Source organism: Rhinoraja longicauda, chromosome 28 (assembly GCF_053455715.1).
Source record: "Rhinoraja longicauda isolate Sanriku21f chromosome 28, sRhiLon1.1, whole genome shotgun sequence".
NCBI classification, from domain to species: Eukaryota; Metazoa; Chordata; class Chondrichthyes; order Rajiformes; family Arhynchobatidae; genus Rhinoraja; species Rhinoraja longicauda.
The window spans coordinates 148,929-161,947 of NC_135980.1; the positions used below are offsets into that span (position 1 = coordinate 148,929).

At 58.9% G+C, this 13,019-nt stretch overlaps 1 protein-coding gene across 1 annotated transcript; it reads left to right on the forward strand.

The window, feature by feature from the left end:
• Positions 1 to 926: 926 nt before the first annotated feature.
• On the forward strand, positions 927 to 8,589 carry leng1 (leukocyte receptor cluster (LRC) member 1). Its single transcript, XM_078424269.1, has 3 exons — positions 927 to 1,204; positions 6,023 to 6,184; positions 8,072 to 8,589. Exons 1-3 carry the CDS (start codon positions 1,073 to 1,075, stop codon positions 8,573 to 8,575), a joined length of 798 nt encoding a protein of 265 aa, XP_078280395.1. The 5' UTR covers positions 927 to 1,072; the 3' UTR covers positions 8,576 to 8,589.
• The last annotated feature ends 4,430 nt before the right edge of the window (positions 8,590 to 13,019 follow it).

The following is a 13,019-nucleotide window of genomic DNA, read 5'->3' on the forward strand; positions in this document are numbered from 1 at the left end:
GCCTCATTCTACTCCTTTTACTTGTGAACTTATCAAAGGTTTTCTGAAAATCTGGGTAAACAACATGCACTGACTCTATGTCTCACCTGCTATTTACTTCAAAAAAGTCCAGCAGATTTGTCAGGCATATCTCACCTTCACAAAACATGCTGACTTCGCCTATTTTATCGTGAACTTCTAAGTACGCCCTAACCTCATCCTTTGTAATGGGCTCTAAAATGTCACCAGCCACTGAAGTCAGACCAAGCGGCCGAAAGTCTGAAGAAACGTCTGTGCAGAGACGCTGCCCCAGCAGTTTGTTTACCTTCGGTCTAAAGCTGCATCTGCAGCTCCTTCTTGCACTTGTACCGAGTAAATGTGACCGGGCAGTGGGCCTGACCGGAGAGTGGGCCTGACCGGAGAGTGGGCCTGACCGGAGAGTGGGCCTGACCGGACAGTGACCAGGGAGGCTGCTGCCAGGATCCCGGCGCTGCGTGCGCTGCGACGCACCAACTCTCCCGCCGCCGCTGGTCCTCCCGCCGGGGGGGGGCGCTGTGACCGACCGCTGCCGCTGCTCCTCCCGCCGGGGGCGGCGCTGTGACCGGCCGCTGCCGCTGCTCCTCCCGCCGGGGGCGGCGCTGTGACCGGCCGCTGCCGCTGCTCCTCCCGCCGGGGGCGGCGCTGTGACCGGCCGCTGCCGCTGCTCCTCCCGTCGGGGGCGGCGCTGTGACCGGCCGCTGCCGCTGCTCCTCCCGCCGGGGGCTGCGCTGTGACCGGCCGCTGCCGCTGCTCCTCCCGCCGGGGGCGGCGCTGTCACTGGCCGCTGCCGTTGGTCCTCCCGGCGGGGGCGGCGCTGTCACTGGCCGCTGCCGCTGGTCCTCCCGCCGGGGGCGGCGCTGTCACTGGCCGCTGCCGCTGGTCCTCCCGCCGGGGGCGGCGCTGTCACTGGCCGCTGCAGCTGGTCCTCCCGCCGGGGGCGGCGCTGTCACTGGCGGCCCGCCGCTCCCTCTCCCCATGAGGCGCTCCCTCTCCCCGTGAGGCGCTCCCTCTCCCCGTGAGGCGCTTCCTCACCGTTGTTCTGAGCCGCTCCGCCATGAACATCCTACCCAAGAAGAGCTGGCACGTCCGCAACAAGGATAACGTGGCCCGGGTCCGGCGCGACGAGGAGGGAGCGGCCGAGGAGGCGCGGGCGGCCGAGGAAGGAGCGTCGCGGGCCTCCAGGGAGGTGAGGGAGCGCCTCAGGGGCAGGGAGCGCCTCAGGGGATGAGGGAGCGCCTCAGGGGGGCAGGGAGCGCCTCAGGGGGTGAGGGAGCGTGTCAGGGGGTGAGGGAGCGTGTCAGGGAGGTGAGGGAGCGCCTCAGGGGTTGAGGGAGCGCCTCAGGGGTGAGGGAGCGCCTCAGGGGGTGAGGGAGCGTGTCTGGGGGTGATGGAGTGTCTCTGGGGGTGATGGAGTGGCTCTGGGGGTGATGGAGTGGCTCTGGGGGTGAGGGAGTGTCTCAGGGCGTGATGGAGTGTCTCTGGGGGTGATGGAGTGTCTCTGGGGGTGATGGAGTGTCTCTGGGGGTGATGGAGTGTCTCTGGGGGTGATGGAGTGTCCCTGGGGGTGATGGAGTGTCTCTGGGGGTGATGGAGTGTCTCTGGGGGTGATGGAGTGTCCCTGGGGGTGATGGAGTGTCTCTGGGGGTGATGGAGTGTCTCTGGGGGTGATGGAGTGTATCTGGGGGTGATGGAGTGTCTCTGGGGGTGAGGGAGTGTCTCTGGGGGTGATGGAGTGTATCTGGGGGTGATGGAGTGTCTCAGGGCGTGATGGAGTGTCTCTGGGGGTGAGGGAGTGTCTCTGGGGGTGATGGAGTGTCTCTGGGGGTGAGGGAGTGTCCCTGGGGGTGATGGAGTCTCTCTGGGGGTGATGGAGTGTCTCTGGGGGTGAGCGAGTGTCTCTGGGGGTGATGGAGTGTCTCTGGGGGTGAGGGAGCGCCTCAGGGCGTGATGGAGTGTTTCTGGGGGTGAGGGAGTGTCTCTGGGGGTGAGGGAGTGTCTCTGGGGGTGAGGGAGTGTCTGGGGGTGAGGGAGCGCCTCAGGGCGTGGTGGAGCGTCAGGGCATGATGGAGTGTCTCTGGGGGTGAGGGAGCATCTCTGGGGGTGAGGGAGCGTCTCTGGGGGTGAGGGAGTGTCTCTGGGGGCGAGGGAGCAGACGAGGGAGGAAGGGAAAAGGGAGGGAGCATCCCTGTGCCTCTGCGGGGGGAGGGGAGGAGAGGAGGGAGGGAGCTTTGGAAGACTGGCTTCAAGACGTAGAGTGATATGGCATGGAAACAGGCCCTTCGGCGTAACTTGCCTACACCGCCCAGCATGTCCCATCTACACTAGTCCCACTTGCCCACGTTTGGTCCATATCCCTCTAAACCTGTCTGATCCATGTACCTATCTAACTATTTCTTACATATTGGGATAGTCCCAGGCTCAACTACCTCCTCTGGCAGCTTGTTCCGTACACCCACCACCCTTTGTGTGAAAAAGTTACCCCCCAACATTCCTATGAAATCTTTTCCCCTTCACCTGTAGTCCTCGATTCCCCTACTCTGGGCAAGAGATTCTGTGTATCTACCCGATCTATTCCTCATGATTATAAACACCTCTGTAAGTCTCTCCTCATCCTACTACGCTCCAAGGAATAGAGTCTCAGCCTGCTCAACCTCTCCCTACAGCTCAGATCATCGAGTCCTGGCAACTTCTTTCTAAATCTTTTCTGTATCCTTTCCAACTTGACAACATATTTTCTGTGCCCAGAACTGAACACAATACTCTAAATATGGCTTCACCAACGTCTTGTACAACTGTAATATGACCTCCACCTGGGAGGACCAGCGAACAGCTTGGAGGAGTGGAGAGGGTGCTGGAGCTCTGGAGGTGTCAGGGTCCCAACCCGGGGGGAGTGTGTGACGGGGCGGTGCAGAGGGAGCTTCACTCTGTGTGTGTGACAGGATGGTGTGGAGGGAGCTTCACTCTGTGTGTGTGTGTGTGTGACGGGGCGGTGTGGAGGGAGGGAGCTTCACTCTGTGTGTGTGTGTGTATGACGGGGGAGGGAGCTTCACTCTGTGTGTGTGACAGGACGGTGTGGAGGGAGCTTCACTCTGTGTGTGTGACGGGGCGGTGCGGAGGGAGCTTCACTCTGTGTGTGTGACAGGATGGTGTGGAGGGCGCTTCACTCTGTGTGTGTGACGGGGCGGGGCGGTGCAGAGGGAGCTTCACTCTGTGTGTGTGACAGGACGGTGTGGAGGGAGCTTCACTCTGTGTGTGTGACGGGGCGGTGTGGAGGGCGCTTCACTCTGTGTGTGTGGAGGGAGCTTCACTCTGTGTGTGTGTCGGGGCGGTGTGGAGGGAGCTTCACTCTGTGTGTGTGTGTATGACGGGGCGGTGCAGAGGGAGCTTCACTCTGTGTGTGTGTATGACGGGGCGGTGCAGAGGGAGCTTCACTCTGTGTGTGTGACGGGGCGGTGTGGAGGGAGCTTCACTCTGTGTGTGTGACGGGGCGGTGCGGAGGGAGCTTCACTCTGTGTGTGGGGCGGGGCGGTGCGGTGCGGAGGGAGCTTCACTCTGTGTGTGGGGCGGGGCGGTGCGGAGGGAGCTTCACTCTGTGTGTGTGACGGGGCGGTGCGGAGGGAGCTTCACTCTGTGTGTGGGGCGGGGCGGTGCGGAGGGAGCTTCACATCGCAGAGGGTGGGTAGGGTAGCTATGCCAGTAAGGAATGAAATTCGGCCCGTAGCAAGGTTAGGGTTAGGAGGTATCGAATGCTTGTGGGGAAGGCTGGAGTAACTCATGGGGTCGGGCAGGTAGCATCTCTGGAGAGGCGACTGAAGGGCGACGTTTCCGGTCAAGACCATTTTTTCCGAAACGTCACCTATTCCTTTTCCCCAGATCTGCTGGCTGACCCGCTGAGTTATTCCAGCTTTTATGTTTGTCTTCGGTTTAAAGCAGCATCTGCAGTTCCTCCCTACCTATTTTGTAGTGTAGCCTACCAGGGAAAATTCAACCTACAGTTTGAGAGGGAGGTGAACTCAGATGTGTTGAGAAAATGTGATCACTGTTGAGAAAATGTACACAGCATAGTAGAGGAGCTGGCACCGGGGGAGGAGCTGGCACCGGAGAGGAGGAGCTGGCATGTGGGAGGAGCTGGCACGGGGGGGAGGAGCTGGCACCGGAGAGGAGGAGCTGGCATGGGGGAGGAGCTGGCACCGGAGAGGAGGAGCTGGCACGGGGAGGAGGAGCTGGTACGGGGGAGGAGGAGCTGGCACGGGGGGAGGAGCTGGCACGGGGGGGAGGAGCTGGCACCGGAGAGGAGGAGCTGGCACGGGGAGGAGGATCTGGCACGGGGGAGGAGGAGCTGGCACGGGGGGGAGGAGCTGGCATGGGGGGGGAGGAGCTGGCACCGGAGCGGAGGAGCTGGCACGGGGGGGAGGAGCTGGCACGGGGGGGGAGGAGCTGGCACGGGGGAGGAGGAGCTGGCACGGGGGGGGAGGAGCTGGCACGGGGGGGAGGAGCTGGCACGGGGGAGGAGCTGGCACGGGGGAGGAGGAGCTGGCACCGGAGCGGAGGAGCTGGCACGGGGGAGGAGCTGGCACGGGGGGGAGGAGCTGGCCCTGGAGCGGAGGAGCTGGCACGGGGAGGAGCTGGCACGGGGGAGGAGGAGCTGGCACCGGAGGAGCTGTTGAGCAAATGTTCACAGGCACGAGAGAGGAACTGGCTAAAGTTGATTGATAAAGGGACAGTGGAACAGCAATAGGAAGAATTTCTGTGAATAATTCAGAAGACGTTTTCATTCCAAAGTGGAAGAAAGATTTGAGGGGGAGAATGAGATGACAAGGAAAGTCAAAGACAGCATAAGAGTCAAGAATCAAGTGTGTTTTATTGTCACATGTCCCAGATAGAACAATGAAATTCTTACTCCTGCATCGGGGGAGACATTGGTCTCTACCCAAGACCGCGAGCTCCTTGATGGTGATGTTCGCAGGCTGCGCTGCGGTTGGAGCGTCGATCCCAGGCAAGGGATCACAGGCTCCGATGGTAAGTCCACGCCCCGCGGTGGGGCTCAAAGTCAGTCCCAGGCAAGGCCGCCAGCTCCATGATGTTAGGCCGCAGAGCGACCGGAGATACGATCCAGAAAACAATCGCATCTCCCGCAAGGTAAGAGATTGAAAAGAAGTTTTCCCCGAACCCCCGCATCCACCAATATAAAACATAAAACAACATAAAACAATCCAGAGAACATTAACACAAACTTTTAAAACACTCTAAAAATAACAAAAAGATGAAAAGACAGACAGACCGTTGGCGAGGCTGCCACCTGCTGGAATAACGGGGAATAAAGAAATGGCAGAGGAGTTGGAATAACATTTTGAATCAGTCCACAGTCCACATTAATAACGTGCCTGAAATTCAGGAGAGTCGGTGTGGAAGAGTAGAGTGGCTATTACTAAGGAGAAGGTGCTTGGGAAATTGAAAGGGCTGAAGGTGGATGTCACCTGGTGAACCCAAGGGTTCTGGAAGATGTGGCTTTCGAGACTGGAGGCACAAGAATCACTCTTTCAAGAATCACTAGAGTTGTTCCAGATGATTGGAAAATTGCAAATATTACTCTGTTGTTCAAGAAGGCATAGCGGTAGAGTTGTTGCTGTACAGCTGAGACCCAGGTATGATCCTGACCACGGATGCTGTCTGTACGGAGTTTGTAAATTCTCCCCGTAACCTGCGTGGGTTTGTCCGGGTGCTCCAGTTTCCTCACACACTCCAAAGGCGTAGGTTAATTGGTTTTGGTATAATTTGGCGTTAAGAGGTAAAGATAGATCAGCCCATGATAGAATGTTGGAGTAGACTCGATGGTCTGATTGGCCTAATTCTGCTCCTAAATCTTATGAACATGAACGATGTATGTCTGAATCCGGGAAGAGTGTGTGCCGGGACGGTGCAGAGGGAGGGAGCTTCACTGTGTGTGCGTGTGCGCTCGTGTGTGGAGGGATCTTCACTCTGTGTTTTCCACTCTCTTCTCCAGGCAAGGACAGAATTCCTGCGTAAACGCGCACGACTCTCGCTCCCTGATGCCCCAGCAGCCCAGGTGACCCCTCAGAGTCTCAACCTGTTCAGCGACGGGGAGGGGGACGAGGGGAGGAAGGGAGGGAGCAAGGAGTATGAGGAGGAGAAACGGCAGGAGAAGGTGAGTGGCTCAGGCCCTCCTCGCAGCCCCGCCCCTCCTTGCAGCTCCACACCAGGGCCCTCCTTGCAGCTCCACGCCGGGAGGCCGTCCTCGCAGCTCCACACCAGGGCCCTCCTTGCAGCTCCACGCCGAGGGGGGGGGGGCAACCTCGCAGCTCCATGTCGGGAGGCCGTCCTCACAGCTCCGCACCAGGGCCTCCCTCGCAGCTCCGCACCAGGGCCGTCCTCGCAGCTCCACACCAGGGCCCTCCTTGCAGCTCCACGCCGAGGGGGGGGGGGGCAACCTCGCAGCTCCATGTCGGGAGGCCGTCCTCACAGCTCCGCACCAGGGGCCTCCCTCGCAGCTCCGCACCAGGGCCCTCCTCGCAGCTCCGCACCAGGGCCCTCCTCGCAGCTCCACACCAGGGCCCTCCTTGCAGCTCCACACCAGGGCCCTCCTTGCAGCTCCACGCCGGGGGGGGCAACCTCGCAGCCCCGTGCCGGGGGCCCATCCTCGCAGCTCCGTGCCAGGGCCCTCCTCGAAGCTCGGCGCTGATGCCCACTTAGTTAGGGCCCTGCTTGCAGCTCCGCGCCGGGGGGCCCTCCTCGCAGCTCCGCACCGGGGCCCTCCTCGCAGCTCCGCACCAGGGCCCTCCTCACGCTGGGGACCACGTGCAATGTGCTGAGGCCCTTGTTGCCGCTCAGTGATGGGGGGAAGTCCAGAGCGTGCTGGGGCTCGCCTCAGAGCGTCGCGCTGGGCACAGTTGGTTGCTCCGTGCTGGAGACTATAGACAGCCCCACACTGAGGACTGTCTGTAGCTCCGTGCTGGGGTCCACATTACAGCTCCGTGCCAGGGCCCTGTGCACTTCCACGCTGGGGAGGAGGAGAGGGGAATCTCCGGCACGATCACCCCCAGTGGCTCCCAAGTGATGGAGGGAGGACTGGGAAGAGGGGCTGGGAACTGGGTGAAGGGGCTAGTATGAGCAAGGCACCAGAGTGGCCTCCCCTGCCCCTGCTGCTCATATGGTCACGGCATCTCTGGAAAATAATTGCCCTCTCTCCCCCCCCCCCCCCCCCGTCCTCTCTTCCCCAATCCTCTACCCCTCCTCCCTCCCCCCTCTCTCCCCCTCCTCTCTCCCCCTCCTCTCTCCCCCTCCTCTCTCCCCCTCTTCTCTCCCCCTCCTCTCTCCCCCTCCTCTCTCCCCCCTCCTCTCTCCCCCTCCTCTCTCCCCCATCCTGCCCCCCTCCTCTCTGCCCCCCCTCCTCTCTGCCCCCCCTCCTCTCTGCCCCCATCCTCACCCCCCATCCTCTCTCCCCCCCTCCTCTTTGCCCTCCCTTCTCTCTGCCCCCCCTCTCCCTCTCTCCCCCCCACTCTCTCCCCCCCCACTCTCTCTCCCCCCCACTCTCTCTCCCCCCCCACTCTCTCTCTCCCCCACTCTCTCTCCCCCACTCTCTCTCCCCTCCCACTCTCTCCCCCCACTCTCGCTCTCCCCCCACTCTCTCGCTCCACCCCTCCCTCTCGCTTCCCCCCCACTCTCCCGCTTCCCCCCCTCTCTCTCGCTCGCCCCCCACACTCTCTCGCTCTCCCCCCCCACTCTCTCGATCAACTTCCCCACTCTCTCTCCCCCCCCCACTCTCTCTTCCCCCATTCTTACTCACTCCCTCCCCCCACTCTCTCTCTCCCCCCCACTCTCGCTCCCCCTCCCCACTCTCTCCCCCACTCTCTCACTCGCCCCCCAACTCTCTGCCCCCCTCTCTCACTCTCTCCCCCCCCACTCTCTCTCCCCCCCACTCTCCCTCTCTCTCCCCCCATTCTTACTCGCTCCCCCCCATTCTCACTCCCTCACTCCCCCCCCCCAACTCTCCACCCCCCCCTCTCTCGCCCCCCCCCCCCCCCCCCCGCTCCAGGAGAGGCGTGAGCGTTCGCTGGGGATCCTGACCTACCTGGGACAAAGCGTGTGGGAATCGCAGACGGCCGGCCCGTGGTACACACGTGTACCCGCACACGGCACGGAGGCAGAGGCCGAGGCCGAGGCTGAGGGGGGGCGCAAACGGAAAATGGATCCACTGCGGGGCATGAGGGAATGGCAGAGGGGAGGGGGAGGGAGGGGGGGAGAGAGCGGAGGGGACGGGAGGGGAGGGGGGTCTAGGGCAAGAGGAAAGGGAGGGGGACGGAAGAGTGAGGGTGGGGAAGGGGGAGGAGGGGTAGTGAGCCTGAGGGAGGAGAGGCTGCGTAGGGAGGAGACAGAGAGAAAGCGGGCGGAAGCATTACTGAGGGGGGTGGAGGGGCAGAGGGAGGGCGAGGGGCAGAGGGAGGGCGAGGGGCAGAGGGAGGGCGAGGGGGGCTCGAGGGCCTACAACTCCCAGTTCCACCCTGAGCTCAGCCGACGGTACAACAAGAGGCAACGGTGAGGGGAGATGGGGAGAGGAGGGCGAGCCTTGGGGGGAGGGGAGGGAGGGTAGATGGGGACAGGAGTGCAGTGGAGGGAGGGAGGGGAGAGGGGCAGTGCCGTGTGGGGGGGGGAGAGGGGCAGTGCCGTGGGGGGAGGGGAGAGGGGCAGTGCCGTGGGGGGAGGGGAGAGGGGCAGTGCCGTGGGGGGAGGGGAGAGGGGCAGTGCCGTGGGGGGAGGGGAGAGGGGCAGTGCCATGGGGGGAGGGGAGAGGGGCAGTGCCGTGGGGGGAGGGGAGAGGGGCAGTGCCGTGGGGGGAGGGGAGAGGGGCAGTGCCGTGGGGGGAGGGGAGAGGGGCAGTGCCGTGGGGGGAGGAGGGAGAAAGCGCCACTCTCTCACCCCACCCCCACTCTCTCTCCCCACCCCCACTCTCTCTCCCCCACCTCCACTCTCTCTCCCCACCCCCACTCTCTCTCCCCCACCTCCACTCTCCCCCCCACCTCCACTCTCTCCCCCCCACCTCCACTCTCTCCCCCACCTCCACTCTCTCTCCCCCACCTCCACACTCTCTCCCCCACCCCCATTCTCTCACCCCCACCACTATTTTCACCCCCACCTCCACTCTCTCCCCCCCACCCCCACTCTCTCCCCATCTCTCCTCCCTGGAGCGGAGTGAAAACCACTCGCATTGATCTCTGATTGTCCATATTCCCCCGTTCTGCTTGTGGAGAATCCTCTTTGTGGGGGAGGGGGTGGGAGAGTCGTCTGTGTGGGGGAGGGGGTCAGTCGTCTGAGTGGGAGGAAGGGGGTCAGTCGTCTGTGGGAGGATGGGAGAGAATCATCTGTTTGTGTGGGGGGGGGGAGAGTCGTCTGTGTGGGAGGATGGGGGAGTGTCGTCTGTGGGGGAGTGGGACAGTCTGGGAGGATTGGGGAGAGTCATCTGTGGTGTGTGTGTGGGGGTGGGAGTGCACGAATGGGAGGGGGAGCTGAGGGGCTGTGGGAGGGGACCATGCGCCGAGCTCCTGGTGAGGGATACGTAGATGGGAACCGTACACCCCTCTCCCCTTTGGCAAGGCTTTGAAGGTAACACAAAGCAAGGCAAGGCATTTTAAGGCAATGCAAGGCATTAAAGTTAAGGCAAGGCATGTCATTAAAGGCAAGGCATTTAAGGCAAGGAAATGCATTGGAGACAAGACATTGAAGGGAAAGCAAGGCAAGGCATTTAAGGCAAGGGTCGGTATTGATGGCATTGGAGGCAAGGCATGGCATTAAAGGCAACAAAAGAAGTCAAGGCATTCAAGACAAGACAAGGCAGGAGAAGGAAATGCATTGAAAGAAAGGCAAGGCAATGCAAGTCAAGGAATTCATTGCAATGTCAGGCAAGGCAATAAAGTGCGAGATAAGGTAAGGCATTGAACATGATGTAAGGCAAGGCATTCAAGGCAAGACATTAAAGGCATTGACGGCAAGGCGAGGCATTGATGGTAAGGCAAGGCATTCAAGGCAAAACATTAAAGGCATGGCACCGCATTCAAGGCGAGGCATTGATGGTACGGCAAGGCAAGGCATTAAAGGCAAGGCATTGATAGTAATACAAGTCAAGTTTATTTGTCACATGCACATACACGATGTGCAGTGAAATGAAAGTGGCAATGCCTGCGGATTGTGCACAAAAAAGAATTACAGTTACAGCATATAAATAAAGTTAATTCAGAGAAGACAAAATTTAGTCCCTGGAGTTATAAAAGTTAACAGTCCTGATGGCCTGTGGGAAGAAACTCCGTCTCATCCTCTCCGTTTTCACAGCGTGACAGCGGAGGCATTTGCCTGATCGTAGCATCTGGAACAGTCCGTTACTGGGGAGGTAGGGGTCCCTCATAATCTTGCTTGCTCTGGATCTACACCTCCTGATGTATAGGTCCTGCAGTGGGACGAGTGTAGTTCCCATGGTGTGTGTAGTTCTGCCGAATGCACCACTCTGCAGGGCCATCCTGTCCTGGGCAGAGCTGTTCCCAAACTAGACTGTGCCGGACAGGATGCTCTCTACAGCCCCAGAGTAGAAGCAATGAAGGATCCTCAGAGACACACTGAATTTCCTCAGCTGTCTGAGGTGGTAAAGGCGCTGCCTTGCCTTACCCACCAGTGCGACAATGTGTGTTGTCCATGTCAGATCCTCTGTAATGTGGACTCCCAAGTATTTAAAACTGCTCACCCTATCCACAATAGACCCATTTATCTCCAGTGGCGTGTACGTCCTCGTATGTTGAGCCCTTCTAAAGTCCACAATCAGCTCCTTGGTTTTTTTGACATTCAAGAGGAGGCTATTGTCCTGACACCAGAGTGCCAGATCAGCCACCTCCTCCCGGTAGGGTAGGCCTTCTCATCGTTGTCGGAGATTCGGCCCACCACCAGTGTCATCAGCAAACTTGATGATGGAGTTTGAGCTGAACCTGGCCACACAGTCATGTGTGTACAGGGAGTACAATAGGGGGCTAAGGTCGCAACTCTGGGGGGATCCTATGTTTAGGGTGAGGGAGCTAGATGTGTGTTCTCCCATCCTGACCACTTGGGGCCTGGCAGTGAGAAAGTCCAGGACCCAGTCACACAGAGGGGTGCTAAGTCCCAGTTCCAGCAGCTTCTGCAGGGGACTATTGTGTTGAAAGCTGAACTAAAGTCAATAAACAGCATCCTCACATAGCCCCCCTGGCTGTCCAGATGAGAGAGAGCGTTGTGTAGAACCTGGGAGACCGCATCATCCGTGGACCTGTTCGGACGGTATGCGAACTGTAGTGGATCCATGTTGCGAGGAAGGAGGGCACAGATGTGGTTCTTGATTAGTCTCTCGAAGCATTTCATGACAACCGAGGTAGTCATTTAAACACGCTGGAGAGGCATTCTTTGGCACCGGTACAATGATGGATCTTTTGAAGCATGCAGGGACCACGGACTTGGCCAAGGAGAGGTTGAATATTGTGGTGAGCACTGGAGCAAGCTGAGTAACACAAGACTTTAGTACTCGCCCAGATATACCATCTGGGCCTCCAGCTTTCCTCGTGTTCACACACGTCAGAGCCCACCTCACCTCATGCTCGGACACCGAGAATGTGTGTACATCCCCCGGCCGTGGATCCCCCTCCAGCCTCGCTAGCCAGCTAGGGGTGTTACCCGTCTCGAACCGTGCATAAAAAGAGTTCAGGTCATCAGCCAGTCAAGGCAAGGTATTTAAGGCAAGGCAAGAGAAGGAACTCCACTGTATTCAAGGCAAGGCAAGGTATTCAAGGCAAGGAATTCATTGCAATGTAAGGCAAGGCAATAAAGTGCGAGATAAGGCAAAGCATTGAACATGATGAAAGGCAAGGCATTCAAGTCAAGGCATTGATGGTAATACAAGGCAAGGCATTCAAGGCAAGACATTAAAGGCAAGCAAGGCAAGGCATTGATGGTAATACAAGGCAAGACATTAAAGACAAGCAAGGCAAGGCATTGACGGCATGGCGAGGCATTGAAGACGGGGCAAAGCAAGGCAATGCATGGAAGGCAAGGCACCGCATTAAAGCCAAAGTACGGGATTGAAGGCAATGCAATGCAAGGCATTCCAGGCAAGGCAAGTCATTCAAGGCGAGGCAAAGAACGTAAGGAAATGCAAGGCAAGGCATTTAAAGCAAGGCAATGCAAGGCATTAAAGTTAAGGCAAGGCAGGTCATTGAAGACGACGCCAGGCAAGGCAAAGCAAGGCATTGAAGGGCAAGGCATTTAAGGAAGGCAAGGCAAGGGAAAGCACTCGAGGCAAGGCAAGGGATTAAAGGCAAGCAAGATGGCAAGGCACAGTATTGAAGGCAACGGAAGGCAAGGAATGGCAAGGCAGTGCATTGAAGGCAGCGCAAAGCAAGGCAATGCATTGAAGGCAAGGCATTGACGGCAAGGCAAGTCATCGCATTAAAGCCAAGGTAGAGCATTGAAGGCAAGGCATTGAACGCAAGGACAAGCAAGGCAAGGCATTAAGGGAAAGGCAATGCAAGGCATTAAAGTTAAGGCAAGGCAGGTCATTGAAGGCAAGGCATTGAAGGCCTGGCAAGGCATTGAAGGCAATGCATTGAAGGAAAGGCAAGACATTCCTGGCAAGGCAAGGTGCGGCATCGAAGGCAAGGCAACGGAAGGCAAGGCGAGGCTAAGCAAGGCAAGGCCAGGCAAGGCATTGATGGTAATACAAGGCAAGGCATTGATGGTAATACAGGGCAAGGCATTGATGGTAATACAAGGCAAGGCAAGGCATTGATGGTAATACAAGGCAAGGCATTGATGGTAATACAAGGCAAGGCATTGATGGTAATACAAGGCAAGGCATTGATGGTAATACAAGGCAAGGCATTGATGGTAATACAAGGCAAGGCATTGATGGTAATACAAGGCAAGGCATTTAAGGCAAGACATTAAAGGCAACACATTGAAGACGGGGCAAAGCAGGG

Excerpts from the sequence above, each read along its gene's own strand:
- leng1 (XM_078424269.1), top strand. The coding sequence starts at position 1,073 with ATGAACATCCTACCCAAGAAGAGCTGGCACGTCCGCAACAAGGATAAC. Across the intron at positions 1,205-6,022 it reads CGTCGCGGGCCTCCAGGGAG|GCAAGGACAGAATTCCTGCG; the intron begins GTGAGGGAGCGC and ends TCTCTTCTCCAG. Across the intron at positions 6,185-8,071 it reads AGGAGAAACGGCAGGAGAAG|GAGAGGCGTGAGCGTTCGCT; the intron begins GTGAGTGGCTCA and ends CCCCCGCTCCAG.